We start from the raw sequence: 27047 nt of genomic DNA on the forward strand, positions 1-27047 counted from the left end.
GGCTTGCAACCTCCCAGGGGCCTCCTGCAGGCACTCTGTGGTGATGGAGATTGTGGTGATGGAAAGCCCAGCTAGCTGATCCAAAGCAGTTCTCCCAGCCACTGGGGAGAGGAGGAGGGCACATGTGCTTACATAGCCAGTGGAGCAAACTTTGTCCCGTTTTTGTCCCTTTTTCTTTTCTTTTTTCTTTTTTCTTTTTCTTTTTCTTTTTCTTTTTCTTTTTCTTTTTCTTTTTCTTTTTCTTTTTCTTTTTCTTTTTCTTTTTCTTTTTCTTTTTCTTTTTCTTTTTCTTTTTCTTTTTCTTTTTCTTTTTCTTTTTCTTTTTCTTTTTCTTTTTCTTTTTCTTTTTCTTTTTCTTTTTCTTTTTCTTTTTCTTTTTCTTTTTCTTTTTCTTTTTCTTTTTCTTTTTCTTTTTCTTTTTCTTTTTCTTTTTCTTTTTCTTTTTCTTTTTCTTTTTCTTTTTCTTTTTCTTTTTCTTTTTCTTTTTCTTTTTCTTTTTCTTTTTCTTTTTCTTTTTCTTTTTCTTTTTCTTTTTCTTTTTCTTTTTCTTTTTCTTTTTCTTTTTCTTTTTCTTTTTCTTTTTCTTTTTCTTTTTCTTTTTCTTTTTCTTTTTCTTTTTCTTTTTCTTTTTCTTTTTCTTTTTCTTTTTCTTTTTCTTTTTCTTTTTCTTTTTCTTTTTCTTTTTCTTTTTCTTTTTCTTTTTCTTTTTCTTTTTCTTTTTCTTTTTCTTTTTCTTTTTCTTTTTCTTTTTCTTTTTCTTCTTTTTCTTTCTTTTCTTGGAGAGTGAACCTGTGCCTTGAGAAAACAATGACATGTTTTTAATAACTCTGCCACCAATGAGGAAAGGGTGGTGCACCTAATCTTACTCTATATTGTTTGCGTTTTTGTTCAGTAAATCAGCTGAAAGAAGTAATACATTTTTTCTTTAAAGTCCCTTCCCCGCCCCTGCCAAGCAAGTAAGTGTTACTTCCTGCCCTTTTGCTCTCATGATAACGCTTCCATTTCCTGTTTTGGGTTTAAGCCTTCATGTAGGCTCCCGGGTTGTCTTCCTGCCAAATTTGTGTTCGGCCGTGTAATCAGGTGAAATACCCTATTTGGGTGTAAGGGCACGTGCCAGATTCGAGTGTCTGTTCCTCCGGGATTACCTGACCAAGTCTTCCTCAATGGCGAGCACGTAAGTACCTGGGATCGGTGCTCTCGATGGCAGTGAGCTCAATGAATGGGGTTAATGGGACTGGATGGAAAGGAAAGCGTGTGAGTCGTTGTAGTGCAGGAGCTCTGCGTTCTGGTTGTAGCCTCACAGGCTAATTTATACTTTTGTAAAATGATAATTAAGGTTTTATGGTGATGCTACATGAATATGCATCTCCTGGCAGTGAGGGAGAAGCGAGCCACGCTCATCCCCAATCTGACACCACTGGCTCCAGAGGAGCTGTCGCGGGTTTATTTGCATTTCTATGGGGATTGAAGAGAAACCAAAGCTACGCAATGCCAACTTTAATGAAGGACCTTTATGTTGATTTGCTGTATGCACGCATGAGTCTGCCTCTCCTGATTATTAGTTATGATTACAATCCTTAAAAGCCTTTGTTTAAAGTATTCTTCTACCAAAGTATGCATACGGCTGGCCAGTGAGTGAGAGATTTAGTCACGGATTTTCACTTGACAGTTTAGTCTTGGGTTTTGTATGATGTTTATTTTATGGATTAGTTACTTCTTCTTTTTATTTCTGTAATTCAGTGGTGAAGGGAAATGGTTTATATTAATAGCAACCTGATCTAGTAAAGTTACTTTTTTACTGTTTTTGTCTGAGTGTGTTTATAGATTACTTGGGTTCACTGTGTTTCCCCACGGCACTTGCTTGATACTTATTTTTAGGAACTTCTAAACATTGGCTTGACATTTATTTTTAGGAACTCCCAAAGTTTATCTTCAAGGTGGCATGCGATACCAGAAAGCAAACCGCACTTCATTGCAGAAAGAGATGTGTGAATTGAAGCATGAAGGGAGCGGTGGAGTGGGGTTTCTCCATTAGGAGACAGCAGTGCCCCTGCCTTGCTGGACGTGGCTCTGGGCATCCGGCTGCCTCGCAGTGATGCCACTTCTCTGAATCACTACACTTCCGCTATGAAGTGCCTTTTGCACAGCGGTTATTTTAAAACTCTTTGTGTTTTTTTTTAATTGTTGAGTTGAGATACTGACGACTGGAGTTCCCCTTAGAATCATGTTGTTTCTTATGGTTCGGTTTGCAGAACATACCAGAAAATGAGAGGTTAAAATTAACTCCACCACGTAGCATCAAAATCTCAGCACTGTAAGCTAAGCAGATGTGCCAGCTTACAAGAGAACAAATCTGCAGCCAGTCCACCAGCCCTAAATCTCCCCTGACTGGCAGATCTGTTATTTAAGTGTAACAGCGGACACTGAGAGGTCACAACTCGGCATGAACTTTCACAGGTGGTGCTGCAGGACCGAGCTGTTGTGCAATGACAGGCCCGTGTGAAACGTCCCCTCCGCCGCGTTATCTTTCTGCATGTTATTTATTTATTTTTTTTCTACTTACTTACGTCTCCCATGATCTAGAGCACTGAGGGCTGACAGAAGGACCTCCCAGTTTCTCTGGTCATGCCAGGATTGCACGGACATTCCCATGTAACTCATCTCCCAAAATCCTGGCCTCGCATGAGATGTGAGCGCCTCATAAGCTGTTTCTTGGTTTCCATCTGAAGTGTCTGTGGTGGATGCCGGCAGTGGTTACTGGAGATGGCAATTCCCGTGGGGTATGCCAGTAGAGAAAGGGGGAATTCGAAATGTCTTCATTGCTAGCAGAAGGAAGAGTAGCTCTTAAATACTACTCCTTCTGGAAACAAGTGCTGGTGTTCTTGTGTCCTTATTCTTGTTAATGCTGTAGGTACCATTATATCAATTTCCTGCTCTCTAAAATACGTATTTATCTCCCAGGCATGTCATGACTCTCTATTTAGGGTCCTTTTGAGAGCTGCTTGTGAAGGAGGCTTTGTACATGCTCGATTTTCTTATAATTATTTAATACTAAACTATTTAGATGTCAGAGTTTAACAGTGGAGAAAGGTGACGGCTAGGCACCTGCAGCAGATGCTCAGCGCAAACAGCTTATCTCCCTCTGGTGATGCAGCCACAGCACCAAAGGCAGGTCTTCCACATGCAAGCTGAGCAGGAGACCAAAAAGCAGCAGCTCCTGTGGGAACTGGACTTTGCTTGGGGCTGGTCAGGGCAAGGGCTGCGCTGCCAGGGAGGTCTCGGCACCGGCAGGCAGCCAGGAGGGAGTGCGAACCGAGGGCTCCTGACTGCTGGGTCCGTGGGTTCGTTTTTCAAGGGGTCCCAGGAAACGAGACTCAGAAAAGCAGTTGTCAGCCCGCCCCTCCATCACCCACACTGTGTTATATATGGAACTGGGACCGCTATTTATCTAAGTGCCTGCTAGAAAATATTCAGACATCTGCATGTCACAGTGGATCCAAACCACCTCTCTGTACGTGAAGTCCCTCTGGGTTGGTGCTGTCCTTTAGTGTGATCAGTGGCTAAGTGCTCCTGGCTCACTGTGAAGTTTCGCTGTGTTGCTGAGGAAATAAATGAGTTCCTCACTGCTCCGGGACAGAGGTGGGATGAAGGGTGGTGGCATAGGGTGTCCTGCGGTTTGGTTGCAGAGGGAAGTAAACTTGGAAAAGGAGGTCCCGAATGGACTCACAAGAGTGACTGACGTGGTGTTGCGGAAATGAGGGTCCCAACGAGAAATGGGGTCACAGGCAGAGCCAGCAGGTTTTAGCTGCAGTGAGCTCAGACCTCAGGTAATGGTGTATATAAGCCTGAGTGACCTGACGGGCTGGTGTTGAGAGGGTGCCCTGTGGTTTTTGTTCTCTAAATCCAGTCACTAGTCAGAAATGCCCACCCATTTCTACAAAGATACCTGCTGAAACACTTTTCCTGCTTCCAAACCATCATTTTATTTGTTGCAGTGAAATCAGTTAAAGTCTGTTCAGCAGATAAGTCCAGCAGAGTTTGCAGCACACTTTAAATGCTGCAGGACCCTGACTTGTAGCTTGCTAATTCTGAGGTTAACAGATACTTATCACACAGACCGCACGTCTCCATGTACAGGATTTTTTATTTAAGTTAGCTATTTTAAAGCTAACATTGAGATATTTCTGTCAGCTTCTTAAATCAGCATCAGCATCTGTTTCTTGTGTGTTAAGCTTAACCACACGACTCTTAACTTTCTGTAGTCGGACTCAGTGGACGAGTGAGAGGTGTTAAAGGGCTTGTGAGTCACCTTGCACGTTTTGTGTGCTGCGGTTTGGTGAGGTAGGACAGGGCTTGGGCAAAGCAGTATTAACGATTTCTGGCACCAATAAGGATGATTAGATCAGTCCAAAATAATTTAAAATGATTAATTATTTAAAGAAGAGGGGGTGGGTGGGATTGGATGGGAAATGGAAATTAAAAATAAGGTAAATGATTGCAAAAGTAGCTGTTTGCATTTCCTAAGAATATCAGAAGACAGCTTGCTTGAAAGAGAGAGAACTTGAACAGCTTGAAACGTGGTAGGTTGGTAATAGGTTCAAAGCGTCATTGCTTGATTTCTGTTAGGGGAGCTTTCACAACTTATGCCAAGTGAATTTCTGCCCCAAGGAAACAGTTCTTCTATAAATACAAAGAATAGTAGGAGTCTTCTGGTCCAGCCAGCATGCTGGAGTAGAGCCCACAGAATTGGGTGTTAAACCCTGCAGTTGGTTGGTTGCCATCAGTTTATTACACTTTTTTGAGAGCATGATTCAGTGATCCTCCAAAAGTTGTCCTGTATTGCCATGGCTCTAGAAGAAGGTGTTTTAACCCCCCCCGGACAGGTAACCCCTGGGTGGGCTGGTGCTGCCAGGGTTCAGGGTACGGCTGGGGCAACCTCGTGCAGTGGTGGTCTCTCCCTGGATCATGGGTCAGAGGTGGGCACAGCAGCTCAGGACCACTCTGCACAAGTTGTATCCACAAGAGGATGCCTTGTAAGCAGAGGTGGTCAATGTGGCAGCAGCACAGCTTGGACTCTCATGTTTTTCTCAGTCTGGGATGGCAGAGACAAGTGCTAGAGACCCTTCAGAGCCTCTGCCGAAGACTTGCTGTCAACCATTTTGGTTTACTCCCTTTTTCCTGTTTATGGTGGTTCTTTTTTGATTCAGTTCTGAACTTTTTGATTTTATATTTGAATAGCCTCCTGGCCTAGGCAAAGTGAAGACTTTTCCTCCAGCCTTGGCTCCCCCTCTCCCAAATTCCACAGTCATTTCTGTCATTTTGTTCCCCACTATTTTTCCTCTTCCTGTTTAATTACTTAAAGTCATCCAGGTTATGGCAAGAAGCTCCATTAAGGATAATTCACAAAAATGCAGATATTTTCCTCAAGTCTTATCTTATCCATACTCCTTTGTGGTTCTTTTTTGGCTACGATTCCTTGTTAATCATAAATGTACAAAAAATGAGGAAGAAGAGGGCTATAATCTCCAGTTCTGCAAAGAGGGAAGAGGAGAGACATCTGTGGACAAAGCCACCTTCATTGCAACACTGGCTTGGGGTGCAGCCTCCTAGAGCTACCCCTAACTGCTCTGAAATGTCTGTGTGCCTTGAATGGTACTTTAAAGCTGGAAGTGACTCATTTGGGGACTGCTGCTGACACTAACTAATAAAGTAAGGAGGATACCGCAAATCTGCATTGCCAGTCCAAGCATGCTAAACGATGCAACTTTTACCCTTTTCACACGTAATTGCCTATGGCAGAAACCCAGATGGCTGAGTCTGCTTGCATGTTGATGTAACATAAAAAATCAATAAGAGAATTTGTAATATTTGGAATGGTATGTGAAATTTGATGAATCATTTGCAAGACTTACCCATTTTTTGGTAACTTATGTGTATTCTTAGGAAAATAAGGCAAGTTCTAGAAGCTACAGTCGTGACTTGGTGTATAAATGCTGATACATGCCAGACACTTCTCATAGAGAAGGAATTTGACTATGTACAACAGTATGTCTGAAACTCTATTTATTACTTGTTATGTGTAGCTGACATAAGTATCAATGGTATCACAAAAAATAACAGAATTTTTTGCTTGAATCTCGTGAAACCAATGTTGCTTGGTTTACGTTTAAAATAATGCAGTCCACAGAGTGCAATACAAAGGTTCTCACTGACCTTCATAAGAGTTGGAGTGAACATTTTCTGGATGGTTTTCAGGGAAGCCCCTTAAAGCAGCAGTGGGACAATTGTGTTTTTCGTGGGGAAGATGAGACTTCAGGCATAAAGAGTTACACCTCCACTTAGGGTGAGACAGCAAGCTAGCAATGGGTCCCCGGAGGCATTTTAGGTTTTGAAAGATTGATGAAGTGCTTTGCAGGAAAGGATTCCCCTTGTGCTGTACTTGTTTTATGTACCTTTCTGTTATTTCACTGGAGGCCAGATAACAGGCTTAATCCTGTTGCCATTTAAATGAATGATGAAAAATGTCCATTGACTGCAGGGAGAGCAGGAATTGAGCTTGATGTGTTGCTTTATGTTACAGTAACAATTAGTTGTCATGCATTAAATATTTCTCCTGGGGTCTGTATTTCTGTCATGGGGTTTAGAAGGTGTTTTTGCTGCCGTTCTTAATGGCAGCAAACTCTGAAGGCAAAGTCGCTGCACGTGTTGGAATATCGTTATGGCGTGACAAATAATACCACAGTAAGGCCCTCATGTCTGTATGGTTAGGTGCATTTTCTGTAAGTATGGATAATTCAATTAATTTATGGCAATAAAGCTGCCAAGGAGCCCTTGGCAATTGTGGGTTCCGAAGTTCACATGCAGGCACCATAGGGTCCCAGACTTGCTCTGATGAAACCAGTGGCACGCTCTCGCTTACTTTAGTACAGCCCTGTAGTGACCAGCAAGGCTTGAGGAGAAGGATCTGGTGTCAGGCCAGCTGAGAGTGACCCTCCGGGGACAGAGATTTTTGGGAGCCTGCAGGCTCACTGGGCAGGGCCTCGTCATGGCCCTTGGCCCTGGTGCTCTCCACCAGCCCTGGAGCTGGAGGTGGCATGAGCCCCCCTGTAGCACAGGCCAGTGGGCACCACCTAGCCACAGTACCACACGGGATATTATTTTTAGCCATTCCACTTCCACAGGGCAATGATAATCCAGTGTACTTGCCTATGTGCCTCTTCATTTCTCTCTCTTCCCTCCCCACCTGTGGAACCGAGGCAGAATGCCATGCCTGCCTCTCTGAGGCTCTTGCACCAGCTGCAGGATTAGGCAGGCTGCAGCAAGTTCGAATCCCAGCTGGTAGTGTCAGATGTATGCAGAAGCTGCCACATGACGTTCGTTTACCTTTAAAAAAGTGATATTGAGGTATTTTCTGTGTAAGTACACCAGTGAAGGTGCAGATCTTCTCCAGGCATTTCACACAGCACAGCATCAGCAAATGGTGGATGAGCTTGTTCTTATAAGTCTGAAGAATCAAAATACAATGTTTAGTCTTGCGGATCTGAGTATGTTACAGACCACTGCTGTTCCCATGTTTTTACGTAATAAAAATACACTTTGGTCTGAATTTTCTTAGCTCAGTCTTTCTGGAGATGTCTGCCAGCGTCATTGCTCCCTCTGTAAACCCTGTGAAGAGTTTTCAGGCTCTTGCCCACAACCTGGAGGAGGTCTGTGAACTGCTTGGAGGCTGTGAGAAGTGACTAATGCGACGAGCCAAAATGTCAGTGGGCTTTAATTCACACTGGGGTATGCGTCTGCCTTGGGAATCTTTTTGAGAGCCATGGATCAGAAAAGATTGAAAATTGCTGCTGTTATCTACCCAGATCCTCTTAATACTTAGCGTGCTTCCTTTCATTAAAATGATGACAGTGATGGGGTTGGGTTTGCAACAGTTGGTATCATTTACAAGTGGTGTCACCTGGCGCAGTGGCAGGGCAGTAATATGGTTCAGTACCACCCGAGAGCTTCTCCTGTGTTCATCTGACTGAAACCAAGGCGTTGCTGAGAGAAAATCAAGACAAAGAACTGTACACAAGAGGGGGGAAAAGGGATTTGTGTGCAAAGTGGATTACCACTTGATAGGGCATTGCTGAAAAGTATTTAATACAGCTTGGGCTGAAGAGGGGAGGTATGCATTAATATATATAGTTCTGCAGTTAATAGGGTGGCCACAAACTTAAAATTTTTGCAGGAGGTAAATCCTAAGAGTTTTATTTAAGCCTAACATGCAGTTGTTGAAAAAGACTTATGTTCAGAGATCTCAGTTCTCCAAAATTTGGAGGGGTCATTTTTATTTTGTGTGAGGAATTCTTATTTCCTCTGTTATAAGAAAAGTGGCTGGGATTTTCGGAGAGCAGGAATTAAAATCCTGACTGCCATTCCAAAAATGCCACCAGTGGTAACTGTAAAGCACTACGACCTGTATTGAGTTGTCACCTCAGCAGTACTTGCCGGTGGTATTTCTTTCATGTGAAAAATGTACTTTACTGTTGATCTAGTATATATGTCACTAGTGCACAATCAAGAGGTAAAGAAATGATGAATTTCTGTGAGGCCACAGAACCTGTAAGTTAATGCTCTGTTAATAATGGTTATCTGCTTTAACCCTGAAATGAAGAAATCTATGGAGTCCCCATTTTCTTTGCTGTCAGGGTGAAGGCACCTGTGTGTTTTGCACCGCATATTCTGGGATGTCTGAGTGCGTCACCGGCTCTGAGCATTAGGCATTAGCTGGATTAACGTAATTGATTTCTTCAGTTTACCTAACGTGGCTTTTGGTTCAAGGTCTGCTTGCTTCCAGTTTTAAATGTGTAACTCAGCTTTGCATGTCATGTTTATTTTGTCAAGAAGCTGTAAAATATTAGTCAGTTTTCATGCAAATGTGAATGGCTTCGCTTGCCAATAGGTACATAAAATAAATAGAGCATTCATACTCTTGGACAGTTTTCATAAAATGTGTGCGCTACCAGTTATTCCTCAGGGCATAGTATTTCTATATAAAATAGATTATCAGTTCAGCAGCATACTGGAGTTTTTTAAGTGTAGAAACACATACGTGCAAGCTTTAATTTAACAGGCAGATTATATTCAAAGGATTAGCAGATTTATTATAAAATGTATTTGAAGTGGTTCTGATAATTTCTGTTGTTTTGTTTGAGGTGTTTTTGGTAGTAGGCAATGAATTCACTGTTTTTTTCTCTTATGTTGTTGGTTTTTCTTTCCAGTGAACAGAGTATTTGCCAAGCTCGGGCTTCAGTTATGGTCTATGACGATACCAGTAAGAAATGGGTGCCAATCAAACCTGGACAGCAGGGGTTCAGCAGAATCAACATATACCACAACACGGCCACTAACACCTTCAGGGTAGTTGGAGTTAAACTGCAAGATCAACAAGTGAGTAACTGCATTAAGTTTCCTGTAAATGAACCTTTGGTCTCTTTAGATACCATCAGTTCTGTAGTCGGTGAAGTCTAGCGACATTTCCTGCTCCCTGCAAGATGTCTGTGAGTTCATTTACTCCACACATTCAGATTTTGTACAATTTTGTGGGGCACAGAATGTGTCACGATTTATTACTGTTTATTTGCAAAATGAACTTTTGGTGAATGTGATTTTGTTATATTTCCACCCCTATGTTTTTGCTTGTGAAATGAATTTTATTTCATTCTGCAGGTGTTGTTCACAGCTCCCCCAAATTTACTTTTTGCTCACTTTTAGGGCTAGAGACACAAAAGAAAAGCAGTAACACCCTGCACTGCTGTGCATGGGTGTCTCATAAAGCATGCTTTTTGCATTGCTGTGATAAGCAATTAGTTTCTTATAACATCCTTATCACATTTTGAAGTCCTAGATGCACCCTGTGACCTGATTTATGGCAGGCTAAGCCCACAGGGCCTCCCTGGGTATTAAGGGAGATACATGGGATTTAGATAAGCAGAAGTGGGATCAGAGCCTCCTCGGCCACTGCAGCCCAGTGACCGCCTTGCTCTTGGGTGCACCGGGCTGTGCATGCCATCAGCAGCAAGAAACCTCATGGCTATACCCAAAATAAAAATATGCTTGTGTAGGGTAGCGGTGCTATCCTGTAGTCCTGTGGTTGTCATTTCAGAGCAGAAGTTTGAGAGCTGGGGACTTCCCCCACATGTCACGGTGGGGATGGTGCAGTGGCAGCAGCCCAGGCTGCCCCGGCTGCCCTCCTCCCATACTTGCCTTGTGCCATCACGCTGGCGGGAGGCTCAGAAAAAAAGTGTGCAAGTGGTTTCCTGTCAGGTTAGAGAGTGTCAGAGCCCTGTGGGAAAGCACGGCGAGCACCTCACCTTGCATAAGGTGGTCAAAGGGCTCCTGTGGCAGGGAGAGTCGGGTCCGGGAGCAGGAGCAGGGCACCACCACCTCCCAGCTGCCAAAATGTTAAACTGAGCAGTCTGCTCATGGAATGTTATTTATTTATTTATTTATTTATTTATTTATTTAGCACATATTTCAGCTCCTTGCAGCACACTTTTGAAACATCTGCAACATCGTTTGCCTCTGTTTTTATCCTTCTCAGTGGAGCAAAAGCAATATAGTAATGGAGCTTCATTTTAAAAATAGAAGATGTTTTTGAAAATGAATGAAATACAGTCGCTGCTTAGTCACTTGTGAGAATCAGTACTGCTCTGGAACAGGCTGTGATAGTTATTTTGTGTAGCCAGCCACTGAATGTAATGATATTCATGTGAGATGATCTAAGATGCATCTGAATAGCCAGTACAAACCAAGCAAAAGTCATAATGTCTGCATATATTTGTATGGAAGACTTTATATGTGTACCAGAGGTCTGTCTTAATCAGAATATACAATTTATAGTGTAGGTTATATTTAAAATTCAAATCTTGATCTGTATTTTAAACATGTTGCATATTAACTGTAATGTTCTATTTGCTTGCAAATGTTCCTTCTTATGAAGAGGCTGCATGCTATCTAAAAATCATCTCAATTCAGAAGGAAACGGTTATGAAAAATATTTTTCTAGAGTTTGAAGACTAAAAATGCTCCCTCAAACAAACAAAAAAGCACAGGTTGCTTTAGTCACTTAAAACTGTCGAAAAGAAAATACCTTAAACATTATTACAAAAATCTAGTATCATGAAGACAGCAAATGTTCTGAAAGTCTCAGATTGAGAATTTGATGTATTTTATATGAGTCTCACATGGAGCCATAAGCTTGCTAGGCTTGCTAAGTATTTGCATTTAATGAGAGCAAAAGTGAATTTCAGTTAAAATAATTCTCTGTACAAGCTATTTCATGCTTGCTCTCAGTTTGTGCTAAGTCACGTTGAAAACAAGGTTTTATTACAAGCTGCTGTTTTTCAAGGAACGACATATTTTTCTGAAAAGGACCAATCTTCAGCTAATATGTGATTTCACATTTAATGAAGCTAATGAAGCTACACAAATTTCCAGGAGTTGAGAAACTGGTTTAAAATATGTAACGCAATAATACCATGTAGGAACAATTTTAAGTTTTATTACATACTGTTTGGCAAGGCACAGACTAAACTAATCTTCATGATTTCACCCGTGCCTGTCTTTAATGTTTCCCTTTTAATTTTTGTTGTTTTATCTTTCTCTTTATTTTCATACATGTATCTCCTTAATAGTTTCTTTTCTGTTTCCTATCGCACATGTTAGAGTTTATGATGCTCCCTTCCCATTCTGTTTACCTTGTCTGTGTATATTTTGCTTTCTGGCTGGTGGTGTCTAAAAAGGTGACCACAAAGAGAGATGTTTTTTAGAATGGTAGAACATCAGCGTCATTCTCACCGTGGGGAAGTGGTCATCAGACCACTCGTTCCCCTCGTGTGTCGGGATGACGTGCTCGCCACGTGCTTGCATGCAGCAGCACTTAGCTGCAGACCGGCAGTCAACGAATTCCCCTTTCTGCTCCACACAGATGGGCACATTTGCATAGGCTCACACTGGCATGAGCAGCAATCTTCAGAAAAACAGAAGTAGCTTTTTGAAGCTTTGGAGTAGCCACAGAGGCCAGAACTGTTTGTTTTGAAGCTGCGGCCAGGTCGGTATTGCAATCACTTGATGTCACGAGCTTTCGTGTCTCCGTGCAACCTTTGTTTTCTCTTAGCGTGTAGCCCAACAGAGTCACAAGCAATTTGCTGCAACTTGCAGCTTGCCAGCTGTAATTGTAACCTAGCCTCTTGCAAAGGTGAAGTGTGTTAGCTTCAGTCACCGTGCAAGGCTTTCAGAAAGGTAGGAACGTACAGCTGGTCCATCTCCATGGCCCGGCGGACAAGCAGGAGCTTCCCAATGCACGGTGATGATCAGCTGAGGGTTTGAAGTGGTGATTTTACATCAAGTGATTTCAGCTTAGCATGATCTCATTGCTGAAACGCATGTGCTGAACACATAGGTGGGGAGAAGGGTGTAAGTCAAACGTGAATCATGTCTCCTGAGGGCTTTGTGTATTGATGTGGCTAAGACGCGAATGTAAAAACAGGGCCTTGGGGAAGGTGGGACTTTTTAAACTTGAGCCTAAGCCAAACTTGAAATGGGGACAGCATTCTTGTGATATAAATTAAACCACATTTTTTTGAAAAAAAAAGAACTAATTAATTACCTCAGTAACTTACTGAAGTCAGTCAGGTTTGGGCCTGCTTGCAGAAATAGAGAATCTGGCCTCAGCTGTAGCAGTTGTTAGTTGCTGTGCCACAATCTCTGTGTTTTAGCAAACACACGACTGCTGCCCATGGGAGGAGTTAGCGCTGGGAGCACAGCAGAACCCAAGCTGATAACAAACTTCTGGAGTATTTCTTGCTCTGGAGAAACAAGCGAATGTCTTTTTCTGTCTTGATAAACAAGAGCATGGGCTGTAAGACTTGTGCAGGACCTCTGACCTTGTGGTTATGGTCACACAACCAAGACCCATCATGATATGGAGTCCTAAGGCGCCCTTGATTCCTTCTAGCCCTATTACTGTGAATCCTGTCGAACATCACCATCGTCACTGCTTATAATTCAGTAGCCTACAGACTACGGTCAAAGGGAACACTTCTCATTTTTTGATTTTTTTTTTTTTTTTTTTTTATAAATCCATGCCTGCCCCAGAGAGTTTACATTTGAAACTGAAGCGAAGTTATGAAGGAGAGTACCAGATAGAAGTGAGGCAAACATTTTTTTTCAACATTAAAGTGATGGAATATTGAAAGGCATCATTGTATTAATATTATGGACAATTGGTCTGTGAAACTCCTTGCCATACAGTATAATTGAAATCCAGAATTAAATAAAATTCAAAACAACGCAGATATTTTTATCAGTAACAAGACTATTTTGTTTCAGGATAGAAAATATTAAAATGGGTTTGAAAAGAAAAAAAAATAGCCATATAGAGTGCCATGTTTCAGCTTTTAAGACAAACTCTGAGTGAAGAGTTACAGGAAGACCTATTTGTTATTGACAAATCCATTACTTTCTGCAAGATTTCCAATAAGATTCCCCAATTCAGCTATTATAGACTAAAACTGAAGATGAAGACTAGGCAAGACGAGCTACTGACCTGCTTAGCATGGCAGATACTATTTTACCAACATATCGAGCTTTAGAGTAAAGTTCCCTTAGAAATACCTGTACAAAACCCCCTGTGCACCAAGGAGTGGGACCTTGTTAATTTTAATTACAGCTCCAAGGCACACACTTACCATTGTGTGCCTTGAGGAGTCTCAACACCATCTGTACAGGTTGACCTCTGTGCACTTGTTTTTAACAACGGCAGGAGAATCTATCCTCTTTTTCCTGTTCTATAGGAACATTAATCAAAGGAGATAAAATGAAATTCAGGCTGGTTTATATTTCACTCCCCAGTTCAGTCTCTGTTTTGAGTTTGAAGACAAGGTTTTACATGTGTTCATCTAAGCATCCTGATGATTTATGAAGGTCAACGTTCAAATTCTGTCTTTATTCAACTGAAGGGATCAAACCCTCAGAATAAAGCAGATTCTGAGTTTCTTGAGTAGATGTTCTAGGAAAACAAGTTTTGAAAAGTTTACTTGACTTCTCTTAAATGACTTTTGGCATAGATTTTTGCAATTTCTGTCTGTCTTTATACAACAGCACTACACCTTCTAGTGCTCTTTGGACTTTAGTACCGCTATCTTTGAAACAGAAGTTCCCTTTAGTAGGTGAGAAAATCTGACTTTGCAGAGCCCGGAAGAAGCTGCACAATCTTTCTATAAATTTCTTCAAACGTACTGGCTGGGCATTCCCTTGGGTAAGCTATTCAGAAGTTCTTAGGAAGCTTAAAAATTGGTACACGTTAGAACTGTTGGGTCAGTTATTCAGGCGTGAGTCTACCTGGTGCTCTGGAGAACCCTTGGAACTTCAGGCTCTCCCATCACGGCTCAGCGGTAGGATGGGGGTGGTGTCACCATGTTTTAAGAGAAAACTGTTGTTTAAGCCATTGGCAACAGCAGTGAGTTCATGACTCTGCTGTGGTGTGAGGGACGTGCTTTTCCACATCGTCCTGGCTGGGGCAGGTGGCTTCCTGCGCAGCACGTGGGGTGTGCAGTTCCCATTTTCAGGGGACCAGCTCTCGGGAGCCCGTGTTATAAACCTAGGTTGGGAAGGTGCTGGGCAGCACTGCATCTCTGTGTGCCCTGCCCAAGGGTAAACAAGGCATTTTATCTAGCTGACTAAATCATACAGAAACACCCTTCTGCTGCAGTCACCCCTTCCATGGAAATTATAGCATGTAGAGCAAGGGAGGAGCTGGGACAGGGAATATTTAGTTGGGTTTGCCACTGCCTATCTGATCCTAGACAGAAAAGTCTCTCAGTGTAAGAAGCTGGTGGTGATCAGGCACAGGGGAGGAGAGGAAAACCAGAGCCTGTGCAATGAGACAAACATTTATCTGCTGTAGTGGAGGGCCAGTGCCAATCTGTCCCTTTTCCTGACAAGTGCCGATGATTAACCCCCAAAAGATGGCAACAGCTGCTGGCACTGGCTCTCGACATCTGTCTGCAATATACATGCAGCTGTATCCGGGGCAGGTGCTGTAGAAAACATGAGCAGGTAATAGATTTTGCAGGACTAGCTTGCAAGTCCCTGAGGCTGATTTGAACTGTTACAAATCTCACCCACACAGGCAGGTCTTCTGTCATCCAGGTGCATGCTGCCTTACCATACTGCCATGGAGCAGCTGCCATAAGAATGCCACTACCAATTTAATTAACCTTCACCAAAGGCTTTTCCTTTTCCACACTGAAAACAGAACTCTTTTTAATTTTCACCTTTCTCTTTCATATCACAGGTAGTGATTAATTACTCAATCGTGAAAGGACTGAAGTACAATCAAGCAACACCTACCTTTCATCAATGGCGCGATGCACGGCAAGTCTATGGCTTGAATTTTGCAAGCAAAGAAGAGGCTACCACATTCTCCAACGCAATGCTGTTTGCTCTGAATATCATGAATTCACAGGATGGAGGTAAGTTAGCAGCCACCATGCTCTTTTATTAATCTGTGACATTTTTATGATGATTCTTGTCAATCACCTGATGCAGTTGTGTTGATGGTATATTGTGATAAAAAACATGACCCTAAGAAACGGTTGGTCTCTGGTAGACCCCCTTTAGCTCAGCATTAGATGTGGTATGAATTGTACATGTTTTCAGGTTTTATTCTCCTTCCTTCCAATTTTTCATGGTACCTCAACTCACAGTAGGAAATCAATGGCTATTTGGGAGTGCCTCAGCAGGCAGGTAGCCCTGCTGATTTCTGTGGATCTGTTACCTGTAACATAGAAGAATAACATGTTAAATAAATAGAAGCTAGGGTAAAATTAGCAACCTTTTGTAAGAACTTCTGAGGTAGAATACAGAGCTCATATTTCCAGTATGTCACGTCTCGGCTGCAGCTGACTGTCCTTGTGGCTCAGCTTTGAGCATCCGGTGTCTTGGTTATTTGGTAAGGTAAAATGTAAAGGCTTGTGCTCTGGACATTGACTGGTGTTACTCATAACTATTGTACTGACTGTAGTTGAGGTTTGTGGTGAAGTATACTATTCTGCTAAATTGCCATTGCAACAACTTGCAAAGGCCCAGACTAATGTCCCCTTTTCTCAATGGAAATCCGATTCTGGTATGCGATGCCGAGATTAAGTACTGCCCTCAGTAACACGCCTAGGACCTCTTTGAAGTTCATGGGCTGCGACCAAAAAGCAGTCTTCATGTGGTGCCTTTTTTCCTCAAAATGTATACCACAGCCTTGTTTTTGTTTTGAAAACACAGCGATACAAGGTTAACGTCACTTGCTGCCGTCCAGTTCTTGCAGCAGTGCTCTATGGCATGAGGCAGCAGCCCTCCAGAGAAAGCAGAGCAGTAACTGTCCACATTATACCAGTTTCCAAGCACAAAAATATCCTTAAAATGTTTATCATTTTAGTCTCCTGAAAACACTCAATGCACAAATATATCTTACTAGGTAGTATACTAATAAGGTTTCATATTTTTTCTTCTGATATATCCATTCATGCTATTAAGCTGACAAATGCTAAAGTCATCAAAGAGCAAATTCTGTTTCCAGAAGTAGAGAACTGAATTCTGCCTTTTTCAGTTGGCCTCCTTCGGCTCTAGTTGTGCCACAGCAGGAGAACTTCAGGAGGAAATCTGGCCGACGCTCCCCAATCCTAAGCTCGTGTGTATCTGAGTAGTGCAGAGCTCTTTGGCTGCTAAAGGTCTCTCATACATGCTCAGCCCTGTTAGATCACCAGGTGAAACTCCAAAATTCTGATGCTTTGCTTATGGTTTTGAGGTTGTGATTGGCTTAATGCCTATGTTGAGAGGCTTTTTGCAAAAGCCCTTAAGTTTATATATATTTTCACCTGTCTCTTCCCCTCAATGGGGTGGGTTTTCTTCAGGATTTTGAGGTTGGTCCAGAGAAGCTCACTGAGGAAGCGTGAGTTTCAAGATGAGAGTTTATTGCTGTTATGCTAAAGTGAAAGAAACTGTCTTAAAGTGGCCTTGTCTAGAAAATTCAGTTGTTAGCTATTCCTAACAAAGCATAACAGGTATTTCTAAGAAAGAATATTTGGATACTAGAAGCACTATTAGATTTCTGTGAAGTTTATGAATATACAGTAAATAATTATTTGGATTTGTTTCCATTATTTTATTAATTAGAATAAAATAGTGTTATATAGTTAGTATACCATAGTGTTTTTAATGCTTTACATACACAAGGTTCAGACCATGCTGAAGACCTTCCATTTAAAGTTTGTACTTGTCATATATACAGACATGAATTGGGTCACACAGCTGCCAAAATTTCCTGCTTTCTTTAAAAAAAAAAAAAAAAAGGAAAAAAAAAAAAAAAAAAGAAAAAAAAGCTCTGGTAAACAATCAGTTTTTAGCAGTGCTTTTCTCTTTTACACAAAACATTTAAGGTTTCAAAGATTGTCAGCTGTCTAAAACAGGAATTTCATTTAAAGGAAATTTCAGCTTTTTTTTTTTTAAAACTCTGATTCTATGAAACAAAGTCTCCAAATATTCATTTTTTATCAACTTTTTTTTTTTTAATTCCAAAATGTATTTTTTCATGTTTCTCTTTAAAACTATGAAAATGCCATTAGGTCTTACCGAGACAATTTGGCAGTGGTAGTTGTACCTAATGGTTCTACATGAAAATAGTAAGACAACTGAAACAGACTCTTTTTCTTGGTTGTTCTTGACAATAACTTCTTAGAGGTAACGATCAGTAATTACATTTATTAAAATTGGGAACAAAATAAAATTTCAGAATTTTACTGACTCTAAAAGGAAAGTATTTTTACTCAAAGCTGCTTTTTTCTTACTACTTTGTGCGTAAGAGACAAAATTCAAGCTTTTGTACCCACTTGTGTGGCATATAATGCTAACTTTGTCAGCATTAAATATCTTGACACTGCGCTTCTGCCGGGCTGTATTCACAACCTCTGTTTGTCTGGGCTGCTTCCCCTCGCCCTGCTTTCCCCAGGCAGCACACGCAGGTAGGCGCAGTCAGCAGAGGCAGAGCACAAGGTCTGGGAAGGCAGTCGATGCACAACCACGGACAGGGCAGCCTGCATCCCCCTCACCTTTGTGTTCCCCACACCACTGTGTGATGCTGGCGTACAACAGATACCTGTTCTCCCTTAGGACTTTTATGTTATCATAATTTTCCCAGCCATTGCAATTGTCTCAGCGTGAGGGTTGACAGCAGAAGTGTGTAATGGATATAAGGTACGAGATGTGTTTTCAGATCTGCTCTTCCAGGCTCATACTGCATATTGCTCGGATTTGTGGGCATGAATTCACACAGGCTTACATATCCATGTACCTTTTGAGGCACAGCCCCTGCCATCCATTCTGCTGACTGCATGCTGCATGGGGGTTGGATTTTTCATGTGCAAAAATCATGAGAAAAAGAAAAGCGTTTATTATATCCATGCATCCATGTATTAGGGTTTTGCTCTTGTGCAAGACAATCTGTCTCTTGTGGAGACGGATTCCAGGTTTGAGGAGCGTATTTGTACACACAGAACTGTTCACACACTAATTAATTCCTCAACTGAAACCACAGAGTTAAACAGAGGTGTTCGCTCTGGCACATTCATCCTGAAAACAGCCTATCATAGCTATCTGCTAGCTCTGCAGTCTGGGATTTGCTACGTACACTACTTGGGACGTGCTATTGTTTATTTGTTCCATATATCCCCCCTGAGACATTGCTGCATTTAGGCACTGCTGATCTTGTAGCTGGGCACAGGTTCTGTCTTCCATCTCCCTTCTATTTACTGCCCACTTGTACAGACTGAAATGAATCGTGTCAGACTACAGCAGAAAGTCTGAGGCATGTCTTCAGCAGATGTGGAGTCAGGGTACTGGAACTAGATGGCCATTTGCGAAAATAACTAAGTCCTGTTCACAAAGCAATGGTGTGGGTTTTTTGAACGGCATGTTACGCTGAATTGGAGAGTTTTAAAAAGTTAGCAGTTCACGTCTGGGGGAACTGGAAATAATTTCTAGGCAGCGCTGACTTTGGCATGAATGAGTCACTTCAAATGAAGACACGGTTCTGAACTCGTGCTGAGAATCGCTGTGCTGCCCCACTTCTTTACGAGAGAGCCTCGTACACCACCACAACCCATCTCTCTGCGCCGGTTGCATGAAGCACGAGCGAATGCTAAGCCAAGCGCTTCATTAAGTGCTTAAGGTTAAGTGGGCTGAATCAGATCCTAAATCCGGCTGCTGACTCACAAGCCTGTGTTAATCTGGGTTGCGTGTCGAGATCATCCCAGGGGAGGGATTCCTCCCAAGAGTATGATGGCCCACTTTTGGGAAAGTTGGGAGGAAAGCCATAGCCAGAACTTGCTGCCAAGGCTTATTTCTGCAGCGGCTGAACTCACTGACGTTGGCCGTCCCCCACGTGTCCAAATTCCTAGTGATGTGATGGGAGCTGCATCCTCAGGATGGGGTAAAGAAAGTCCTTACAATTCTGGAACTGAATGCAGTATTCATCTCAGTCTTGTGCCTTGTAAGGATGCTCATTATTGTGTTGGGAGTAATCTAAAATGATATAAAATACGAAAGAAAAGTAATAATAAAAGTGTCCCATCCTTCCTTGAGAGGTTGACTCACTGAATCACAATTGTTTACCTGCCAGCTTGTTTATATGCCTAATTACTTTGATTCCCTTATATGTCTCTTTATTCTGTCCTCCTTTACAATAAAAATGCAGAACTGGTTCTGAGCCAACCTGCGAAATAAGAGCAGATGATAACATTGACTTGCTCATTACCAATCTCTTGCTTACAGTTGTTTAATGGTGTCATTTAGCAAGGCCATTAGCATGACAAATGGCTTCTTGTTAAATTGTTGGTTTGTTTTGTTCTTGTTGTTGTTTTTTGTGTTGTTTTGTTTTGTTTTTCATGGGAGTCCACTTTGTGAAGCCAGCCCTGTTTACTGCTGTGAATTACTCGATGCAAGGAGTGTCGCTGTCCTACCTTGTCACTGGCAGCTGGATATCACTGGGGACGGAGCAGCATCCCTTCTTGCCCTGCATTTTACATGGATCATGCTTAAAGGCTGTTTGATGTCTGCTAAGCAGACAGGGTTCATGTTCTTTGGGGCTTACATCCTCTTAGATTTAACAAATGCAATGACAGATGACAGCACAGCACAGTTATTGGAGCAGGGCATGAGGTGAGGATATCAGCAAGTGTCTTGAGCTTCTGTGGTTGAAAGACTAGGTACATCTTGGGGAAGAACAGACAGTCTTGAGATATGCAACCTACTGGTAAATTATGTAATGAGTATTATGTATTATGGAATTACTTTTATTTTCTTTCAATATCTTTGTCTTGGGGACTTGGGCAGATATTGACATACAATATAAGAAAATCATTGCTACTCACAGACCTGACTTGAGCTCTGCAGGAAGAGCATTTTGGCAGTCGGGAGGAGTCTTTCCCACTCCTTTTTTTCTGATAAGTAGATCTGCTGGCTTTTCTTTTTCACCATTACAGATTATTTGCAATTTCTCCAGCTTCCTTTTCCATAAGTTGGACTTGATTCAGTTTTTCAGTGTTTGAGATCTTTTTCAGTTCCTTCAGTTGTTCCACTCTTTCCCTAGTCCATACGTGACTATTTCCATATTGCTGGAAGGAAGTTGCTTGTACAGCACTTTAAGCCCTCCAAAATAAGGGTAGAAACAGAAGAAAGCATTGATTCATCAAACAGCGATAAACTAGCAGCATATAGCAGGATTCCTCTCTCCTGGCTAGATGCCTGAAGTATTTGTAGTGTTTCTGTGAGCATGGGATGTGTGTGAAGATTACGGTGTACCAGATTTCAGATGAAAGACTCTGTAATTTATTGGATATCATTTCGTAATGTTATATTCAGCTCATTTTTCGTTAGCATTTTTCCGACTAGTCCTTTAGCTGTATTAGTCTTCTACAATGCAGTGGCTGGTTTACTTGATAATATTGCCCCAAGACTTCCCAGCACCACAGAGGACACAGTGTGGGAAGACAAAAGACTGCGTCTTCATTACAGTCCTGCATATTACATAAAATAACTCATCAGTAATGGAGGGGACCCACCACAGAGTACAGTGACCATTTGCAGCCAGCTGTTTCCAAAACCTTTCTGGTGTAAAGGGATCTGTGCCCCGTGCAAGGCACTTCACGTAATGCGCTGCAAGCTGCTTTCCCATACTACCAGGTGTGTTGATGCATATTACAAAACACTAAAATGGTTTATTCTGTGCACATTTTACTTTTAGCTGTGCTGATAGCATCTACAGGCTGATGTAACCTCCTGTCGTGTGGGCATTGCTGGGCTGCAAGCATGCCATTATGCTGCAGGTCTTTTAACCGAATCATCCCAGAAGTTGTTCCTATTTATAATGTAGGCAAAGAGAACTTGTAAATAACAAACTTTTAAACTTACTAGTGTAAACATGATCCATGTGGTCAGATGCCCAGCGCTAGCCAAAATAGCAAGCCACGGGCAATGGTTAATTGGGTGCATGTTAAAAATACAAAAAGTTTTTGCTTCTTTAAAAACCAAAGCTTTCCTGGGGGAATAAATCTTACCCAACTGTCATCTTCCAAAAGCACAAGAGAAAGGTTTAGAGAAATTAAGTTTCACAATTTTTCCAGCCTCATGCTTACTCCAGTTTCAATGTAAACTTCAGCTGCTCAGAAATGCACTGCAGATGGGGCAATTTCTAATCTAACTTGCTGTGCTTTTACGTCAATGAAGACGGGGAGAAGGGAATTCGAGCAAGATGAAGACCTTTTTCCTTTCATCTTCTGCATTGCTTTAGCACTGGGTCTGTTCTGCAATAATCCACCTGACATTATTCCTGTAGTATATTGCTTACTATAGGAATAGATTTCTTCAGATGATCGTTTGTGAACTGAGCAGAGATGAGGTGTTACACAGCAAACAAGTGTGAATTTTCTTGAGCAGCCAAGGAAGGGTACTCTCCTGCAGGTGGCCCAGTGCATCTTCAGTGCTTCCCATCTCTGCCTGATCCACTGAGGGCTGGAGGCCCCTTTCGACCTAGCTGAAAAACATCAGTACAGGCCATAACAGCTCTTGTTATGTCTCGCTCTGAAGGCTCTTCCTTTCCGTGCTGATGGAGATAACAGTCCTCGTACAAGCCCACTGCCCATGTTGCCAAAATAACCAACACTTCTCCTCCTGCCACTATGGGCACTTGCCTTGCGAGCTTCCCCTGCCTGCAGAACTGCTCCGGTTAGGTTGGGTTTCCGAGAGGGTTATGTGGAATTTCTAAGAACTTGGGCACTCGACATAAGTTGAGGCCACGTTAAGAGAAATGTGTTTACAGCCATTCCAAGAGAAGCAGACCACACTGGTGTGCTAACACCACCCTCGCAGCGCACCCAGAGCTGGACGCACTTGGCCCAGCCAGAAGCGGAGAGGAGACTGCTTCATCTGCCGTGTTAGCTTGGCTCCAGCTGAGCGCAGCGCAGGAGGTGGATTGCTCTACTCATGAACAGATAAACTGGGCTTGAAGTCTCCTTCCAGCATTACAACTGTAAATATCACTGCAGTTATTCATCTCCCAGGAAGTACCAAACCATTATTTAGTTATTCTGCTGTTAAGAAGTAGGCATCATTTCTTCCATTCAGTTTTTTAATCCCCCAGATGGTAGGCAACCATGGCAAAATGCTTTCCAGAGCAGTGAAGTGCTCTCCTGGTGTTATGCTAATAAAACCCCGTGGCACGTTGCTTGTAAACGTCTTAGCCACTTTCTGCAGGATTCTCTTATCCTGCCCTCACCCATCTCGAGCAACAAAAGGTGCCTCTGTTCTTTGAAGAGCGTAACAAATCTAACGGCTCTTGAGGCTCTCACTGATGTTTTTGCTGTGCTGAAATCTTCAGCACTAAATGCAAACCACTTCAGGAAGGAAACTGTGGGGGGAGAAAACTGCTGAGAGATTTAAAGGAGACTTGTGCATGCTGAGAGAGGAGAGTCCTGCTAGCGAGATCCCCTAGCACCATTGCCCTCAACCCTTGCTTTTCTGAAACTGGTGCAACCTGGCAAAGCTCCGAGAGCTTGGTGGCAAAAGATGCAGTGTGACTTTGTCACTAGGCTCTTGTAAGTGGCAGAAGAATATATTAGTTTAGAAAAAAAAAGGAATTTCAGGAATTTGAGAAGTGTAGTAATTTGCATGTAAGCAGCGTGGGCCAGATTTTGGCCATTGATCTTTTAGAGACTGTCAGATGTCCTTGCTCAACACGCTGCTTTATCTCCCCAACTGGCAAGGGCTCCTTTTTTGGGGTTATTCTGGGCTATATACACACCGTGTCCTGTGTCAGGCAACGGCTGTGCCAGGAGCTCGGCCTCGAGCCACCGAAGTGCAAAAGTTGTCTTTCCCCTGGAGATGCTGTGACTCAGAGGCGGCTCCGTGTCGCTCTCCCTCCTCTGCATCCTCTTGTCTCCCCAGGGACGTGGTGGCAGAAGAAGTGTCTGCCACCAGCCTATGCCACCCGTGTGTTGCCAAGCATAACCTCAGTAGAGGGTGGCAGGGTGGGATGTCCTAAAATGCCCGAGGAAGGTAGGTGCTGGTGGCCCAAACAGGGCACGGTCCTTTGCAGGATCCCAACCTGACTACTGCACTCTTCCCCTGGTGCATCCTGTTTCAGTCTCTTCTAAATTGTGCAACAAAAAAATGGCTTTTTGTGATGAAAACAGTGTGTTCTTTTTCTCTTTACCTTTTCCAATGCCATACTTTGCCATGCCAAATCTCAGTGTGTTTTGTTTTGTTCAACACTAACAGACTTCTGGACACTTATTTACTGGTTGGACATCTCATTGCTTTCAGTGAAAGAGAAATTGCTTCTTGCAAGAGATTTAATTTTTTTTTTTTTTAGAAAACTTTCAGTTTTTTGTTCGTTTGCTGTCATTCTGAAAGTGCTTCAGTATTTGGTGTCCTGGGGTAGTCTCTAAAATAACTTCAGTAATATGATTTCATTTCTGTCAGAACAAGAATTGCATTTGAGGAAAGCAGTTTGTCTTCCTCTTCAGCCCCTGCACGAGCTAGAGGTGCTGCAATTCCACAAGGAACGACGATGCCCTGTTTAACTCTTCACGTACTCTGACATCCCACTCCAATCCTTTTGTACTCTTTTGCACTATTTTTAAAGCCAGATATTGAAAAGAACGTTCTTTTTGAAGAGAAAAAAAAAACAATATCAAAAACAAATAAATTACTTTAAATGCTCTAAGGGATGTGTTTGTTCTTAAAGGAAAAAACTGGCCAGGCAGTCTGCTGTGGTGGTAGTTACACAGATCCAGATTTGCAGAGTGATAACTCTGATAGGCATTCCTGACTCGAATCGCCAAAAAAGGATTGATTTTTAAGATGGTGCTGCACTCCTTCAAGTGCTCTCTATTTTTGGAAAAGTAAACTGTAGAAACTTCCAAACAGTTGTGCTCAGAGTGACATCTCCAGCTTTCTACAACATTAATAGGTATCCAAGCATACCTAATGCAGGAATATTGCATTGTGTTCATTTTCAATCATCTTGCAAAAATGGTGCGTTCTGATAATTATGGTGTTGTCTAATTCTAGTGTTATCTGCACACACACACGCAAATATTATTCGCGGGTACCCTATGCTAATTTTTGGGTACTAACTAATTTATAATGTGATTAACTTGAAATTAAATATACAAATATATAGAGGTTACAATAGGTTTTGGTTCATTAGTTGATGAGCTGACAAAAAAAAAATGATTCTTCTTTATTTAGTAGATTTTCTGAATTCCCAGCTCAGGGTCAGTTCTTACAGTAGCTCGTCTTTGTGCAATAATTCTTACACTTCCCTAGCTGTATCTCACCCCAAACATACAATAATTGTGTGACCACAGTCCTCCTGTTAACTGGAGCAGAAGTTAATAATCTTTAATACAAACTTCTGCATCTGAGCAAGGCTGTCTTTGTGATCAAGGAGGAGAATCAGATGTTCATAGGATGTTCAGATATGGATTTTAGGTGCCTCTACCAGGCACTTCTAAGCAAAATTCAGCCTGTTTTTCTCTCTTTTTCTTCATTGCCTGTAAAGAATTGCTGTGAAGAACCCATCCCTGGTATATGACAGTTTTTCTATGATCCTCTTCCAAACTTTCTAATTAATGGAGTAATTATTTCTAATCACAGCTATAATTAATTAGTAATTACAATAATAATTAAACCTCTGGTTTAATTAATAGTAAGTTATACAACTTGAAATCAATGTACATAAGCTGTATTTTTAGCGATACTCCCTGGATTTCCCTGGGACGCCTAGGGAGAGCTCACAAGGGTGCGTGTGTGAGTGTGCATTCACATGGGCCCTGCTCATCGGATTATCACTTCTCTGGCCGCCTGAGCTCTGCAAACAGATGGCCTTTGTACATGCAAGTTTTTGCATTTAAAACCAGAAGTGAACTCAGGAAGCAATTCGTAAGTATATAGGTAGGAATGAGTTGCAGGGCCAAGAGGATTTTTCACATGTAATCAGAATAAAATTGATAGTGTTTTGATACATATTTTTTTTTTTTAATTTTGCTTTCATTGTGTGCCACAATTCACTGCGTGATCAACGTGCAATAAAAATGCATTCCTGCTCCAAACACGCAGCATTTAGGACCACGGCACGGAGCAGTGCAGCCGAGGAGTTTGGGCACAGCCATGCTGACAGCAGGCTCGGCGCGAGGCAAGTTGTGCTGTTTGATTCAAACCGCTCAGCACGTCGCCATATGCTGCCGCCAGCAAAGCATGCAGAGCAGCTTCTGCCGCTGGCTGGTAATCCCCGGGGAGCTCACAGAGATTCTATTAATTGCCTTCTTAAAGGACTCTGCCCGGTCATCCAGCATCTTGTTTTTCACGAGACGGAGAGCCAGAAGTTCTAGGTGGTAGGGCTTTCTGCAAGCAAAACCTCTGACCCTTGTGGAAACAACTGTTGGGGTTTCTCCACCTAATCCCAAGGAGAAAATACAACCAAAAATGGGATTTTTAACAGAGCTGCAATCACCGTGCATGTTTGCTTTGCACCACACAGAGAGGGGACAGCTTGCCCAGAGGTGACGGGTGTGCACGTGGCCACGTGCTGGGGGAGGGTGGCTTGCCAAGCTGCTCAGCCCCTGCAGCACAGCAGGGAGCTGCGATAAAATGGAACAATCTCTGGTCGTCCTGTAGTTCAGGAAGGAAGTCATCTGCGAGGAGGTGATTCTGGTTCACACGGTGCACAGCCTTTGCACTTGTACGTGCTCAGCTGCACAGCTGCAGCGAAGTCAGCGTGATTCACGTCTTGAGACTGCATTTTAAAATCTGCTCCGGTTCTACTGATAAAAAAGCCAAACCCTGCAAAGCAATCACCGTCCATCTGATTTGCATGGATTGCTTTATCTCTTGGTCTTGATTAGTATTCCGGAGTGCACCCTATAAAACATCGATTTTAATTCTGTTTTCTCCACGGCTGGTTTCCAGGGACTCCCTCTGCTGGTTAGTGCAGCACCTAAAAAGCTGTGTGCATCCTTGTCTGTGCAATACGGTGTCCTGCTGGAGGTAGATAATGTGGGCATGGCAATGTAAGGGAGAAATGTAAACCTATTTCATTCACTAAATGGAAGGAAAATAGCAGTAGTTATTTACTGCACTGCTTTTGCTCTATTTTAATGCAAGCCTATCCTCTGTGCTAAGGGAGAGAATTATAGTGCTTAAATAAGGCCAGTTTTCCAATATTGACTAAATCTTACCCGAGGGGCCCATTTTGTGCTCTTCTTAATCTTAATTATGGAAATGGTAAGTTCTCTTTCTACCCTATGTAGGAATATTGTGACTTTGAGGCCAGTGACTACAGGGGTCACTGCTCTCTGGGCGACAGATAAATAGAGGATTATACGTAATACATAATCAATGGAGCAGTGGCGTTTAGACAGTGGGAAGTTGCCTTTATTTCCCTCTAAGACATGCAG

General features: G+C 42.3%; 1 protein-coding gene across 6 annotated transcripts in view; it reads left to right on the plus strand.

The window, feature by feature from the left end:
• Positions 1-27047, plus strand: part of EVL (Enah/Vasp-like) — a 146492-nt gene that overhangs the window by 68836 nt on the left and 50609 nt on the right. For 5 of the 6 annotated variants that reach the window (XM_048069736.2, XM_048069733.2, XM_048069727.2 and 2 more), the window contains exons 2-3: positions 9264-9432; positions 15341-15518. In XM_048069736.2, coding sequence (XP_047925693.2) covers positions 9264-9432; positions 15341-15518 — 347 coding nt within the window. Of the gene's footprint in view, positions 1-998; positions 1175-9263; positions 9433-15340; positions 15519-27047 lie in introns of those variants that run through there. The other variant, XM_048069734.2, reaches the window with a different exon arrangement.

The sequence above is a fragment of the Anser cygnoides genome, chromosome 5, assembly GCF_040182565.1.
Source record: "Anser cygnoides isolate HZ-2024a breed goose chromosome 5, Taihu_goose_T2T_genome, whole genome shotgun sequence".
Lineage (NCBI taxonomy): Eukaryota > Metazoa > Chordata > Aves > Anseriformes > Anatidae > Anser > Anser cygnoides.